This window comes from Eptesicus fuscus, chromosome 13 (genome assembly GCF_027574615.1).
Source record: "Eptesicus fuscus isolate TK198812 chromosome 13, DD_ASM_mEF_20220401, whole genome shotgun sequence".
Classification (NCBI taxonomy): domain Eukaryota; kingdom Metazoa; phylum Chordata; class Mammalia; order Chiroptera; family Vespertilionidae; genus Eptesicus; species Eptesicus fuscus.
Window position 1 is genome coordinate 67,294,514 of NC_072485.1, and position 15,649 is coordinate 67,310,162.

Here is a 15,649-nt window from a genome sequence, read left to right on the forward strand (position 1 = left end):
TCTGACCAGAATCGAACCCAGGACCCTTGAGTCCACAGGCCAACGTTCTTATCCACTGAGCCAAACCAGCGAGGGCAACTCTCTCTCAAAATCTTTTAAAAAATAATAATGATCATTAGTTAAATCCCACCTCTACCATTAACCAGCTATAACTTTCGACCACCTTTCCGAGGTCATTTTCTTTAAAAAAATATATATATATGTATATTTATTTATATATATATATATGTTTATTGATTTCAGAGAGAGAGAGAGAGAGAAACATTAATTGGCTGCCTCCTGGATGCCCCATACTGGGGATCGAGCCCACATCCTGGGCATGTGCCCTGACCAGGAATTGAACTGACGACCTCTTGGTGCATGGGTTGATGCTCAACCACTGAACCATACCAGCCAGGCTCCAAGGTCATTTTCTTATCTATGACATGGGAATAGGACACTTTGAGGGTTATTAAGAAGTCAGATGAGAACACAGGTAAAGTGTGAGCACATTGCTCAGTACAGAGTCTGGCACATAAAATATCCTATATAATAAAAGCCCAGCGACCCAATGGCAGAACAACCGGTCAGCCAGTCGCTGTGATGTGCACTGACCACCAGGGGGCAGACGCTCAACGCAGGAGCTGCCCCCTGGTGGTCAGTGCACTATCACAGTGGGAGTGCCGCTCGGCTCGTCGTGGCTGCGAACCCCAGGCTGACAGGCAGGAACCTCCGCTGCGTTAATGGCCTCCTTGCCCCAGGGTCCTCCTCCTCCCGCCTCCTCCGGATGCCCAGATGCCCACAGGCCGCGCAGTGCTGCCACTGGTCTCGCAGAGCTGACCCCAGAGGCTGGGAGGCGAGTTTGTGCGCTGAGGGACTGAGGCCTACTCTGCCTCTCAGTGCTGTTATCCCTGGGCCCGGCCCCGACGGGTCCCACGGAGAGGCAAGTGCTCCAGCTCCACAGAAGATGCCGGACCAGGGAGCAGCTGCTCAGAGGGCGGGTCCACAGCCGCTCAGCTGACCAGGATGAGCGGGGCTCCCACAGCGGGCCAATCTCCTCAGGCCACACCCCACCAGTGCATGAATCCTGTGCACCAGGCCTCTAGTGTTCCATAACGTTACTGCTATTGTTAATGATACTTTACCTACATCTTGTCATAGACCACATGTACCCCCTTTTGTCCCCAATCCTGGGACTCCTATTTACCAGATTCCAGCTCTGTGTGAGAAAGTGGCAGGAAAGCTAGAGAAAATGGGGCAAGTCAAGTGTAAAATGTGTCACTTCTTGCACAGATTAGAAGAAGGTAATGGGGAGAGCCACATCTGGGTGTGGCATTTTTTAATGTCCCCATTAGCAACAAGGTCTGGTGAGTGTCCTGAAGTCTGACCACTCATGGATATTCCTCCTCAGGGTGAAACTAGGAGCGAGATGAAAGGGAGGACTTTGGAAGTTTTCCTTGGCATCAGTTGAGTCTTTCCAATACTGCTACTTCTGTTCTCTCCCCCAACCAAGGGATGGCTGCTTTAAATGGTGGCCTGGGCAGCAGTGGCCTTTCCAATGGCACTGGGAGCACCATGGAGGCCCTCACGCAGGCCTACTCGGGGATCCAGCAGTATGCCGCTGCGGCGCTCCCCACTCTGTACAACCAGAATCTGTTGACACAGCAGAGTATTGGTGCTGCTGGAAGCCAGAAGGAAGGTGAGTGCAAAGGGAGGCTGGGGTTTGGCGGGGGTGGTTTCTCCCATCTGCACCAGAACTGAATGGCAGGCGAAGGCTGAGTCCTTCAGGTGGTCAGACCACCACTTTTCTTTGACAGTGTCAAAGATAGACTGAGAAGCTCGTAAGTGTGACCTGCTTTTGGAATGTTTTCTGGATGTGGCTCAGATCAGAACCTCTGTACACCCTTCTGGGATGGGGCTGCCATTTTTAGATGAAGATATATACTGACCTTACTGTGTCTGACACATTTGGCAATTAGGAAGTCTTCCCTCTGGGTTATAAATCTGTCAAAGGATATCTTCTGGGTAGGTGTTCCTTTTAGCTTTAGCTTTTGGTGTTTTCCTCACTTTCGGATCGATGCTTTTCCTAATTGAGGACAGACGGAACACTGGTGGGACAAAGAGTTAGGGCCCATGTGTTGATGCAGTGAGAAGTATGTGTTCTGATGGTACTAAGTTCAGGAGAGGCTTTCTAGGCAGTAAGGGGCCTGAAGGTGGTTTATATAACTTGAAAGCCCTGCTGACACCTTTCTGCTTGTATTTCTATTATAAGTAGGAGCTGGCAAGGTTGAAGCACTAATGTGGGAAAAAGACAAGTATTCTCTCTTGCCATAACAGCATCCTCCCCTGCTCTGAATCAGGCGCTTATGCGCCCTAGAATGTAATAATAGGGTAACTGTTGGAACTATGCAGGCAGACAATAAACCAGTAAAAACACAGGGTATTCCAAATGATGCTCTGAAGAATGATGGATGAGAAAGGGGATGAGAAGTGCCAGGAACACAGCATTTTATATGGAATGTTCGGAGAAGTTCTAAGTTGCCATTTAAGCAGAGGAAGACAAGTGATAGAGACAGAGGAACAGCAAGTGCAAAGGCCCTGAGGCAGCAAGGTTCTTTAATGTGTTTGACAACATCAGGGAGGCCAGGGTGGGGAATTGGCTGCACTGTGGTTGTAATGAAACTGAGGGACTGAGTTTCATTAGGATTTGGTTAGAAAATCGTTGAGTGGTTGGAAGAGGAAAACATATTCTATTTTGAGCTCAGTGTTAATCATAGTTTAAAATATAATTTCTTTTTACTGAGGCACAAGTGACATAAGGTAAAATTCACCTTTTTTGTAATATAGCTAGCTCTATGAGCTTTGATGAATGCATACAGTCATGTAACCACCATCACAGATGTAGAACATTCTATCATCCTCAGAAATTTCCTCATGTCCCTTTGTAGTCATTTCCTGCCCCTGCTTTCTGTTTCAATGTATTTGCTGTCCTTGCAGTTTCTAGGCACAATTTTGAAACCTTTTGTGTTTTGTTTTTTTTAAAATATATTTTATTGATTTTTTACAGAGAGGAAGGGAGAGGGATAGAGAGTCAGAAACATCGATGAGAGAGAAACATCGATCAGCTGCCTCCTGCACACTCCTCACTGGGTATGTGCCCGCAACCAAGGCACATGCCCCTGACCAGAATCAAACCTGGGGCCCCTGAGTCCGCAGGCCAATGCTCTATCCACTGAGCCAAACCGGTTAGGGCAAACCTTTTGTGTTTATAATTTCTTTCTTCCTTCTTTTCTGTATTTTTCTACAAGCACCTAGTCTCTGGTTTTATGCTCCACACGCAAGTCTGCCTATTTTATTGTCTCAGCACACCTTCCTCCTACAAGGTCAATTCTCACATCCCTCAGTAAGACACAGAGCATAGGTAAACATGAGGGAAGGGACCTGTTTCAGTGAATGCCCTTCAGTTCTCTGCTCGGTATTTGGAGAATCTGTTTAGTTCTCCAAATGAATGAATGAATCTCTGTTTGTTGGGGTTCGGATAGTTTTAACGGGGTAGGGGGGAGGATAAGCATTCTTTACACTGGTGTCTTTTCAATCAATGGATGTCTTGAAGGTCCAGAGGGAGCCAACCTGTTCATCTACCACCTGCCCCAGGAATTTGGAGATCAGGACCTGCTGCAGATGTTTATGCCCTTTGGGAATGTTGTGTCTGCCAAGGTTTTTATAGACAAGCAGACAAACCTGAGCAAGTGTTTTGGTATGTGGGTTTCTCTTTTGGTGTGTGTGTGTGTGTGTGTGTGTGTTGGGGGGTGATAAGAATTTTTACCACTGAAAAAGAAAGGGAAGGGGCTGATAGCAGAAACCTGGGATGGAGTTTGGGTTATTTAACTCAGCCTTCGGCAGATTATGTGACCTCTTTTTGAGCGTGTGTGTGTGTGTGTGTGTGTGTGTGTGTGTTTTCCCCCCACTTCTGTAATGGGCTCAATGATTTCTGTTCACAGTCTCTCCAGAGAATAACATAAAGCAAAATACTTAAAAGTATCATGTCGTTGGCAAAGTGGTACTGTTTAGGAACCTAATTTAAATTTATGTGATATAATTTCCAGAATTCTTTTTCCTGCTGAGGAAAATTGGGATTTGAGGCTAAGCTCATAAGGTATCCCTCTTGCATAAGGAGGACTGAGAATGTCCTTGCCTGGCTCTGTCCCTCACCTAGGTTTCTGCTTGGACACACAGGTTTTGTAAGTTACGACAATCCTGTTTCGGCTCAAGCTGCCATCCAGTCCATGAACGGCTTTCAGATTGGCATGAAGCGGCTTAAAGTGCAGCTCAAACGTTCGAAGAATGACAGCAAGCCCTACTGAGCGTGCTCCCCTCTGAGACTGGAGTGAGGGTCTTCTGGTAAGTTGGGGAGGAGCACCCTTAATGATTCGAAGCCCTAAGGCTGTGTGTTGACAGCCCTGGACCCTGATCCCTGCCACTCTCGCAGGCACAGCTTGCCCTGAAGACTCGGCTACTGCCTTCTGTGGGAGTTTCGCTTCGTACAGAGGACAAGTTTGTGCTTTGGTTTCCAGTGTTTTACTTTGGAGTTTAGGTGCCATATCCTGAGTTTTTTTTTTTTTTTTTTTTTCTCCTTTATTTAAAGTTTGCTGTGTTTGTAACCAGTGTATGTTGAGAAGGACCAACATCAAACCACCCTGGGGGAGGAGAGGGAATGGAGAAACATTAAAGAAGATCAGAACTTGTCCAAAACTACCCTGAGACAGGACTGAGTGAAACCAAACACTGACCCCCAGAATCTCCCTGAGTTTGAGAGTGGATGAAATGAGAGCTGCTGTCCAAGAGCTGGGGATGGGAGGGGGAGCTGGTGGGGTTGGCTTTGAGGAGAGAGAGGGACTTGATGTCCACGGCCCTGCGAGGTGTCAGCGGGAACTCTTCTATAGCTGCTTCTATGGAAGCACTGAGGTTTTGTCCAGGATTTCTGCCCCTCTTTCCCAAGAAGGGGCTAACAATTCTCTGGAAATAAAAACATCCGTTAAATTAGCCTGACATATGCAAAAAGCAGGGAGACATCACCCATCACCAGCTGTTCCAGCCAGCCATTGGTGTAGGGTTGGCCCTGCCAGTCTGGTGGCTGTTAAAAAGAAGCAGCCGGTCAGAGGTCAGTTTTCGTTTATTTCAACAGATCATTAGACCATGGCCCCTTTCTTACAGAGTGTCTAGGGGACACACTGGTTTCCTTCTTTGTAGTTGACCACAGTAAGGAGTGTCATTTCATCCCAAGCTACTGTTGTATCATGAAGGCAGAACCGAGAAGGGCTTACAGAACCTGGCTGAGGGGGCACTTCTCCTGAGCAGAGTGACCAAAAGCCATCTCATTGGGGGAGAGGAGCCTGCTTCTTGGTGCATCTGCATCAGAAGGTCCCTTCAAGCTAGAGTACTCCATTTGCCAGAGGCCAGCCAACACTTCGCACCTAAAAGGACTCAGAAATCCATGCTTGTCTCCTTGGTTGAGGTGTCCCAGATGTAGTATTTTCATCAAGGCAGTCCCCTCTTCTGAGCACTCCAGCCCTGTCTTCTTCTCTTGGGGACAGAGGGGACAACAGGACGTTTACAGCCTCCATATGGATTTAGTGTTTATTTACCTCAGTATTACCATGTTCATTTTTGTCCACGTGCTTACAGTTAGCTCCCTGCTGCCTCCCACAGGTCTTATTCCAGCTCTTGCCTGTGATCTCCCCAGCCTCTGGGCTCTGCCTCTGCTCCAAGAAATGCTTGGGGGTGGAGAGCCAGGAAGGACATGCTGTTGGGAAATGCACTTGGGCCCAGGTAGTCCTGTTAGGATATGACTTTTAATCCAGGCCAGTGACTGGGTCCCTGGGATCTTAAATTTCACAAACATCAGTCCTGACCCCTAGCAGCAGAGATGAGATCAAAGGGGTTGGTTTGCTAATAAGTTGGGTGGGGACTCTCTCCTTGTCATGCTGTCCATTTGGGTCACAGACAGGGATTGACCATCTTGCTGTTGTACAGATATTTGGTGGTGGGTTATCCCACTGAAGCTGGGACAGCTGTTCCCTTCTCATAGTGATAACTTGGGTCTGTTGTCCTCTAAGAAACGTGAACACACTTCTTAAGCTGAACCACGTAAACTTGAATTCTGCGCACTGGGTGAAATGTGTCCTGTGTTTCAAGGATAAAACTGTTCCAAAGGCTTCCAGGGTCATGATGGGATTTTTTAAATAAATGCAAAAAATAAAAATAAAAATAAAGAAAAAAGAAAAAAAAATGCTAGGTTGGGGAGGCGCTGTTCTGAATCCCAACCGGCTGGAATTAAGAATGTTGTTTCTATTTTTATAGAAGTTTTATACAGCTCCGGGGTGGAGAATATTTATTACCTAAATTATATATCTCTGGAAAAGGCCAGGATTTTGTAGAATCCAGAATGTGATTGTTATACACACAGGGTGCTGTGTATGATTGAAACTACTGACTTTCTGTAGCCTGTTTGCAGCCCAGCTAATCTGCCAGAGGGGGAAGGAATTAATGCTGTGAATTGGCGGAGGAGAGAGCTGTGCTCTCCAGGGTGCTGTGGTGCTGTGATCACTAACCTTCTGTTCTGTCTTCCTCCTTGGCCATCGTGGGGTTTTCCAAATCCCAGAAGTCCACTCCGTTCCCTCTTTTTCTCCCCTCCCTCTCCTCCCCCATTTGACCATTATTGTCCGCAGATTTGTCCTGGGCTCTTGAGACAGTCGGAAACCCCTTTCCAAAGGACATGAAAGGCAAAGGTGTGATCAGCCTGCCTTTGACACCTCACCCTGAGGTTTCCAACCTGCTTGTGGGTGTTCTTTTCTAAAAGGAGCGCTTGCCCTGCAGGGTCCTGGGCTGCCTCGGGGGCCAGCGGGTGAGACTGGGCACTTCTGTCCGTTCTCCTCTCCTGCCCAGTGAGTTAGCGCAGCAGCACTGCCCTCGAGCACAGCTTTCTCCCCAGGCCAAAGGTGGTGTGGGAGAAGCTGCTCCCCTACAAGTCTCCGGTGTGGAAGGGTTCAGCTCAGAGAGTGGAGACTCGCAGTCAGGTCTTAAGCAATCCTTTGCTGTGTGTGGGGGTTTCACTTACATAAATGTGTTTTATCATGTAGTTTTGTTTCCTACTTGGGTTTCAATCATGAAATTGATTTGCCTTGAATACATCCAGACACTGTTCCCTGGGTCCCATATGAGTGACCAGGGCCTGCGTGGAAGCTAAGAGCTTGGATTTCTTGGGAACAAAGGGCCATCCCTATAGGATTGAGGAGAAATCCTGGCCCCCTCCCCTAAAGAATTCTCCCACCCCAGGCTTCTTTCTCCCTGGGTCTTTAACAAGGAGCTGGAGAGGCCGAGGCTCTGCTCCACCGGAGATCTCAGACGTGTTTGGATGCTTCGGGGGAAATCCAAGCCTTAGTTTCCCTTCTGTCTCTGGCAATTGGATGTTTTCTTGGTGTCCTCCATGTCCTTTTTGACTTTTCCCTGTGTCCATTGTTAGCATGTGCAAAAGTTCCCTGTCATTGCCCCGCCCCTGCCCCGCCCGCCTCCTCATTTCAGGGCTGTACACAGTGAGTGTTCCTGTTCTCTCTCTCTTTGTTTGGATGTATTGCTCTGTGTAACTCAGTGGGTCTCCCTCTTTCTGGTTTGTTTTTTTTTCTAGATTCCTGCCGTTTGTTCATCGTTGTGCCTAAAGCATGTCGATGTGGCGTCAAGTACATCGTCCAAATCCCTGTCTCTTCAGCTTCTCTGATGCTTGAACTCTCACCTTTGACCTTGTGTTTGACCTTTGATGCTGATGTGTATTTTTATTATGTTTGTTTCTTTTCTTTGTTTTTTCTTTTTTCTTTCCTTTTTTTTCTTTTGTGCTGCCAAATTGGTTTTGCTAGAACGACTGCTGAAGGGGAAATATTTAAACTTGCATTTGAATATAAAAAAAAATCTATTTTTCTAGAACTTCATAAGATAACCACTTGATTTTGTGATTCCAATTCTTTGTAATTGTCTTCAGAGCAGCCCTACTAGCACATACCGCGTAGTGTTTGTATTTCTGTGAACACACAGCCAGTCCGTTTCTAGGCTTTGTTTCTGTGTGCTTAGTTTTAAAGACAACTTTGAAGTAAACAATGAAATAAAAGATGTCACTGAAACCTTTGAGGCTCCTGAGCACATTTTGCTGATACAGTTTGTGGGGCTTGAGGAGACCGCATGTGTTTCTTTTTGTTTTCTAAGTTCTCACTACAGAAAACACCTGAACCCCTTTCCTTTTTGACAGCAGGCTGCAGCCCCAGCCAGCCCTTTTCCTTTTGGGGCTCTTCCTGCAGCCACCTGCAGGGAGCCTTCCAATCCCCCTGGCCCCTCCCCGGCCGCTGTCCCTATCCATGCTTGTTCCTACAGTCTCCACAGCAAAATGTGATGCTTTGATATTTTTTTGGTTTTTGTTTTTGTATTGTTTTTGTGCTTTTGTTTGGAATTTTTTCCTTTCCTACTAAGATTATGCCCAGAAAAAACAAGTTTTGCATGTTTCCTGCTGTTTCTTCACACCTTCTTATATATCACCTTCACCTCTCTGTTTTCTATAGTTTGTGCAAAAACTGACCGATTTAAAAGGGTTTCAAAGAAGCTGTTTTAAGTTGTTGTGGGGTTGATTATTTTTTTCAAGATTGTATTGTTTTATTTTGAAGTGGCAACTTTCTCCTCTATTGCCCTTAGAGCGTTTGCCTGTGCACTTAGACTGTCACCTCATGTGGCCTCCAGGCCTCAGCAGGGCCTCCAGGAGGCTGGCTGCTCTGCTCAGAGATGGGTGAAGAGGGTGCCTGAGAGGCACGGGAACAGAGGTAGAATCCAGAAGGTGGCTGCAGGTGGGCAGGAGGCTTAGCGCATTAGGGGTAGTGAGCCCCTCTCAGCCCAGAGAAAGGAGGGTGCTCTCGACCACTCAGAGGAGGCCATCTGTGCACTAAGCGGCAGTACACCTGCCAGCGCTTTTCCTAGGTGACAAGCACAATACTACAGTCTTCACACTGTTTACAGCCCTGGCCACCAGCCACCCACACCGGCTCTTCACCGCAGCTCTGCTCTTGCTTACTAGCTAGTGAGGTGGGGTAAGGGCAGGGGTTTGTTTTTTAAAACTGGGTGAAGAGCCAGATAGCTACTGTCCCTGGGTGCCAGGCAGACCAGCTCCTTGGTTCCCTGAAGGGAACTTGCCCTCCTCTCTGTGGCACCATCAGCCTCAGGGTCTTAGGGGCTTGAGTCAGAATGTGAATGGCGGAGGAAGAGCCAGGGGAGATGAGGGTCACAGGATGATCTGTGGAGGTAAGAGGTTGCAGAGAGGAGTTTGTGATAGATCCCACCCAGAGAAGAACTAAGCTGCTGGTGGGCGGGAGAGCTGGGCAGCAGGAGTGCCCGGGGAAGGGTGGAGAGGGCGGGGTAGCCGTGGGATGGGGGAGGGGGTGGGGAAGGTAGAAGCACTGTTAGCATCATCCATGTGGGGTTGGTGAAGGAAGGGATCCCAGCAGAATTTCTGGTCTGGGACCCAGCGGGTTGCCTAGTATTATGCTTGAGGCCATTCTTACTAGAAGGAAAGGGCGGCCACGTGGAGGCCCCGTGTATGGTAGACTGCTTAATTTCCTGGGAGGGGCGAGTGGATGGAAGGAGGCCAGGAACCCAGCCTGAGCAAACTGCCGCGCACCCTACAGTCTGACTGCACAGAGCCGCCTCTGTTGGCAGAGGCGCTGAGGCTCCCCTTCCTGTGTATTCAGAATCCCTGTTTGCCAATATATTTTGCTTTTAATTCCAAGAGGAGCTCTGGGAAAACCTGTGGATAAACCAAATGCCAAACGTTGGACGTTTCCTTTTCTTTTTCTCTCTGATTGTTTTAATTGTTCTGTGGTGGTTTTAATGGATTTGAGACCCTGGAGCGGCAGCTGCCTTTCTGATTTCCAGCTGCTTTTTGTGAATAATTTAAAAAGAAAAAAAAAAGAATCTTTACATTTTGGAGACAAACCTGTGTGAGTTTTTTATTGGTACAAACGTTGTATTTAACACTAGGGGTTTTGTACAGTTTTTTGCCTTTTCTACTAGAAAACAATGTAAAGTGATTTCACAATGTGAAGAGAAAAAAATTGCCACTATGACCAAACGCACAGTCTGTTCTGCAGCAACAACGGGATTCAATCAACTCAAAGTCGTGATTCAGCCGTAGAAATGCTTTTCCTTTACCTTGTTTGAGCTTTTCCTTTCTTCCCTGTTTTGATTTGCAAAAGAAAATGTCTTTTTTGTGTGAACTTGTGTTGTACTATGTAGAAAATTATGGATTTTACTTTAATGGTTTAAAAAAAAAAAAAGGCAAGAAGAGCCCTTGTCGCTTTTCTGACCTGATCACAGTTTGTGTAGTGGATTAAAAAAGAAAAAAAAATTGTTAAAAGTTTGGAGCAAGGGAGTATGTGTTTAAAAGGAATCTCCTTTTTTTTGTGTGTTTTTCCTTTTGTCCCAATGGGGAACCTAAATCTGTTTTAATTGCACAGACACACGGACAAAAGTCATTTTGTATCTGCCAAGTGTGGTACCTTCCTTTGTTTATTTGCTATTAAACTGTTTGAGAAGAACTGGTGTTGTCTTCAGAGTTATTGATTGTTGGGGTGGGCAGTGGGTTTGAGGGGTTGTTGGCATTCCTGGGGAGGGGTTGGGTGCCCTGATAAGGTTTCGTTTTGATGTACCTGTATGAGACCAAACCCATCAAAGCTCCTGAAAGGAGGTAATCTGCCCAGAAAACTGCCTTCTCCATCACCCTCTCTTTTTTTGCAACATCCCTGCTGATATGGTAAGTGCCTTAAAATTTTTGGGGCATCCTTAATTTTTATGCTTTTCTATTCCCAGTAGTGCTGCCACACTGCAGAACGGGCCCACCCCTGTGAGTGCAAGTCTCTTCCCTGGGCTGTGGAGTCCTGTGTCCCGGGAAGCGGCCGGCCAGGGTGGAGTTCAGAGCATGCGGTTTTTCGTCTAAGCCTTGACTGCTGCAGCCCAAAGTGGGTCGGCTCCTTTCCCCTCATTCTGACCTCAGAGCAAGGTCACAGAAGGGCATTTCTGTTTGTTTATTCTGTTTTTTATTTTTAAAATACATTTTTATTGATTTCAGAGAGGAAGGGAGGAGAGAGATAGAAACATCAATGATGAGAGGGAATTATTGATTGGCTGCCTTCTGCACGGCCCCTACTGGGGATCGAGCCTGCAGCACATCCAGGACCCTTCAGTCCGCATGCGGACGCTCTATCCACTGAGCCAAACCGGCAGTGGCTACTGTAAATTTTAGATCTCTCTCCAAGTGAGGCCCCACACCTGCGCCTCCTCAGTGCTTGAATGACAGGCGCAGCCACAGGGCCGGGAGGCTCAGGTCCTCTGGCTGAAGTCTACCTTACCTGCTCCTTCACTGCCACCCTCACTCCACCGGAGGCCAGTCATTGTGCAGCCGGTGCTTGCCTTGAGGCGTGCAACCCGCACCTGGCCTGTGAAGAGGCCAAGCATCAACCTTCTCCTCCCAGGCCCTCTGTCAGAGGCTTGTCTGGGGTAGCGTTTCCCAGTGGGGGTTGCACTGAAGACCAGCCTATGAAATGGGTGGAAGTGAGGATTCTGAATACTAATGAACTTGGGGAAAATAGCCTTTTCAATTGTATTCATCAAAAATGTGTTTAACAAAGTCTGAACTTTGTATTAATAGGCAATAATTATTCTAGCTAATGTTCATTGACCACAGTCCAAGTACTGTGGGAAACACCGGATACACGCTGTATGTTTTAGGCTTCCCCCCCCCCCAAAGAAGATCCTTTACTGAGATCTATTTAAAACATTACAGTCCTTGATTCACATACACTTCAACTTAGTTGACTGGTGATGGCCGAGCTAGGTAAAGGCTTCACAGTGGTAAAAAATACTCCTCACGTGTTCCAATCTTTCTAATATCTCTGGGAGGGAGTTGCTGTTCTCATCCCCATTTTGCAGATGAGCAAACTGAGGTTAGAAGAAGTTGGGCTGCCTACTTGGTATTTGGCGTGCACTGGGAATCAAACCAGGTTTGCCCAGTCTGTGCTGGTCAGTGGTTTAGCATCAAACTATGAACCCAGGGGGTTATGGGCTCAATCCCCAGTAAGGGGGTGTGCAGGAGGCAACAAATCAATGATTCTCATCATTAATGTTTCTCTTCTCCCTCTCTGACATCAATAAAAAATATGTATGTATATACTGGATATATTTAAAAACCAGGTCTGCCGGACTCCAAGCCCTTTCTGTAACCACTACTGAAGAGAAGTAAGTCCAAAGCCAATGAATATGCTGTAGTTAACCTGTGCTGTCTCACCGCACGCGATCACACGCTGTCCGCCAGGCTCTAGTGAAAGGAACTTGGGGCCCTACCACTCCTGTGGCTCCCTCAGGTGGCAAACCATGACAGCTTCGCCCTCCTCAGAGCAGCTGTCTTGGTGTTTAGGGGGGCTCATTGGTAGCTCTGTTCCCAAATAGTTGGTCAGTGTGCTCCTGTGAGGCCATTTCCTGAGGCGACTGGAACGTCAGTCCTACCACAGGTTTCTTCCCTAGATCTAGTACCACCTAAAGTATTTACCTAATGTTTATCTTAATTTTTTTATTATTATGGTAAAAGACATATAAACTGTTCTCCTTTAACCATTTTTAAGTGGACAATTCAGTGCATTCACAATGTCATACAAACCACCTAATGTGTTTTCTTTTTTGTTTGGGGTTTTTTTTTTTAGATTTTTTATTGATTTTTAGAGAAGGGAGAGAGAAACATTGATTAGCTGCCTCCTGCATGCTCCATACTGCGGATTGAGCCCACGACCCGAGCATGTGCCTTGGCTGGGAGTTGAACCGGCAGCCTTTGGATGCCTGAGACGATGTCCAGCCAGCTGAGCCGTACCAGCCAGGGTGTCACCGCTAATGTTTTAAAGCAACTTGAAATGCACCTTTTTCCACTTTAACTCGTTCTGACCATCAGTATTTGTAAAATCTCCTAACTCTGTGTTTTAAAATACACATTAAGCTGCGTAACCACCTATAGGTAACGTGTTCGCTGCATGCCGTTGCAGGTCTGCGTTTCACACTGTGGGAAATGGGCCAGATGGAGCGTCATGGACTTCCTTCCCGAGCTGTTTCCTCTGTAATTTAGAGGGTGAACTTGAAGTTTCTTTCCTTTTAAAATTGAAGTACAATTGACTTCCAATATTATGTTAGTTTCAGGTGTACAACATAGTGACTCGATATTAAATACATAGTGAAGTGATCACGATAAGCCTGTTACCTCCTGTCACCATACCGAAGCTATTACAGCATTATTGACTGTTCTCCAGGCTGCTCATTACATCCCCAGCTAGCGCCGATTTTTCTCTGACTCAAGATCAAGGTGATCTAGATCTAAGTCTTTTTGCCTTAGAACTCCTGATACGGAGCTTGATAGAAAAACAGAATGTTAAGTACAGCCTGAATGTCTTCCTATTTAACAACATACTTAAAGGTGGTTGTTTCTCTTTAAAATTCACAAAAAGGACTGTGCTGAAAGTACTGTTTTTAAGCTTTTAAAATTTAGACTTGTGCATCTTTATAACTGGGTTTTAGACTGTATTCCTTTTAAAAACGGACAATCACCTTTTACTTTTGAAGAGACTCCTCAGTCCCGAGATTTTGCCCCCCTCCTGGTTCCTGGCTTACCTCAGCGCACAGGTTCTGCACACGCTGTGCCCACCTGAGCGTCTCGGTCCCTCATGAAGAAAAGCCATCGGGAAGGAAGGGCAAGACCAGGTTTGTCCCCTCACCTGTGGGCGTGTCAAACTGACGCCTGATAACAGCCTTTCAGGAGAGATCAGAGATGGCTTTTCCTTGGACCTTTTGTGTTTTCCAAGCATTTTCCTCCTGTCTCAGGAGTCCTTTCAGACCCCCATCAGCCAGTGTTCAGTTTCTTCCACGTGCGTTGACTTTCTCCTACTGGGAAAGGCTCCAGCCATAGGGAGGGCTCTTGTTTTTTAAATCACAGTCGGAGCCTTCGGTGGGAAATTGGCCTGAGGCCTGAGGTTTCCGTGTTGTGAAACTGCTTGGTGGAGATTCACGCACTGTAATAGGACAGTTCGTCCACTTGAGGCATAGTCATTAGTTGTGCAACCATCACTACCGCCTCATTTCATCACCTCCCAGAGAAACCCCATTCTCATTAGCAGTCACTCCCCTTCCCCCCCAGACCCCACAATCACTAATCTTTCTGCTCTAAAGATGTGCCTGTTCTGGACGGATCGTGTCAACGCAGTCAGACCGCATGTGCCTCCTGTGTCTGGCTTTCACTTCGCCTACCTCCCGAGGCGTGTCCTTTCCTCCCCTACTTGAAACTGCCCACAGCAGTGGCCCTGTTCCACCTGCTCCTGCCATTCCTAGCTCTTCGGAGCCTGTCTCCTCGCCATCCAGCCATGTGCCCGCAGCCACCTGTCCCTTCCACGTCTCCCAGCTCCGGTGTACGCGCTACACCACCTGGCGCGCCCTGGGTCCAGCGATCTTCTAGACCTGCCTGCATTGTCCACCACGATCACCGCCCAGCCACTCGAGCTGTTACATAGATTTCATTCCTCGATTTCACGGTGAAGCCGCATGGGCTACTGTATTGGACAAAACATTTCCATGATCCCAGGCAGTTACTGTCAGCACTGTTCTAGACAGTCACTCTGCTTTTAAGAATACAAAACCGGCTGGCGTGGCTCAGTGGTTGAGCGTCGACCTATGAACCAGGAGGTCACGGGTTCGACTCCCGGTCAGGGCACATGCGCGGGTTGCAGGAGGCAGCTGATCGATGATTCTCTCTCATCATTGATGTTTCTATCTCCATCTCCCTTCCTCTCTGAAATAAAAAAATATATTTAAAAGAACACACCATAACTGCCACTTAAAAATTGTAGTCGCTGTACTAGTCCACCAGCCATGTGGGAAGGTAGGAACGAGCACAGAGAAGCCGCGGCTCCTCCGTCATGTGGCTCCAAGTTCTAAGTTGGATTTTAACCAGGTCAACATGACCGAAGTCCCCGTAGAGCATACTCCTTGAGGAGTGTCTGACGGACCCTGGGTGCCCTGGTTGAAATTCCGCTGCTAGCCTGAGCTTCATGAAGGCAGGGACCACATCGGTCTCAGTCTTCCCTGGAGCCCAGGGCTGCCAGATAAGTGTTCAGGAATATGTAGTGAGTAAATGAACAAATATCAGAGATGACAGTTACTTTTGTCCAAGAGTTTCCCCAAAAGGGTGCTCCCTCCCCCCACCTCTACACAGGAGTTTTATTTTGAAATCTCCATCCACTCCAGAAGAAAGGGCATAATAACTTTCGATCCAGGTTTATAGATGAGCTACCAGCTGGTACCCAGAGTCTTCGTAGGCCCTCAGTGCCCGGGAGACAGATGACAGCTAGTCCCTTAGAGCCAGATGACGGGGATCCTGCGAACACAGCCTCTGAAGCAGTGCCTCCCGGGTCTGTCCTGGAGGATGTGGGGCGGGGCCGGCACCTGCTCCGCAGGGGCCTGTGCTGCTGGAGGGGCCTCTGGCAGGCAGAGGAGGAAGGAGGGAGAAGAACCTACCTCCCGCCCTGAGTGCCACCGCCCTGCTGTGGAGCCTGAG

The 15,649-nt window shown here is 47.6% G+C and overlaps 1 protein-coding gene across 5 annotated transcripts in view; it reads left to right on the top strand.

The window, feature by feature from the left end:
• Positions 1-9,417, top strand: part of CELF1 (CUGBP Elav-like family member 1) — a 76,866-nt gene extending 67,449 nt beyond the window's left edge. For 4 of the 5 annotated variants that reach the window (XM_028153447.2, XM_028153442.2, XM_054725617.1 and 1 more), the window contains 4 exons: positions 1,493-1,678; positions 3,593-3,736; positions 4,216-4,380; positions 7,664-9,417. In XM_028153447.2, coding sequence (XP_028009248.1) covers positions 1,493-1,678; positions 3,593-3,736; positions 4,216-4,343 — 458 coding nt within the window. In that variant the 3' untranslated portion in view covers positions 4,344-4,380; positions 7,664-9,417. The other variant, XM_028153439.2, reaches the window with a different exon arrangement.
• Positions 9,418-15,649: the final 6,232 nt, after the last annotated feature.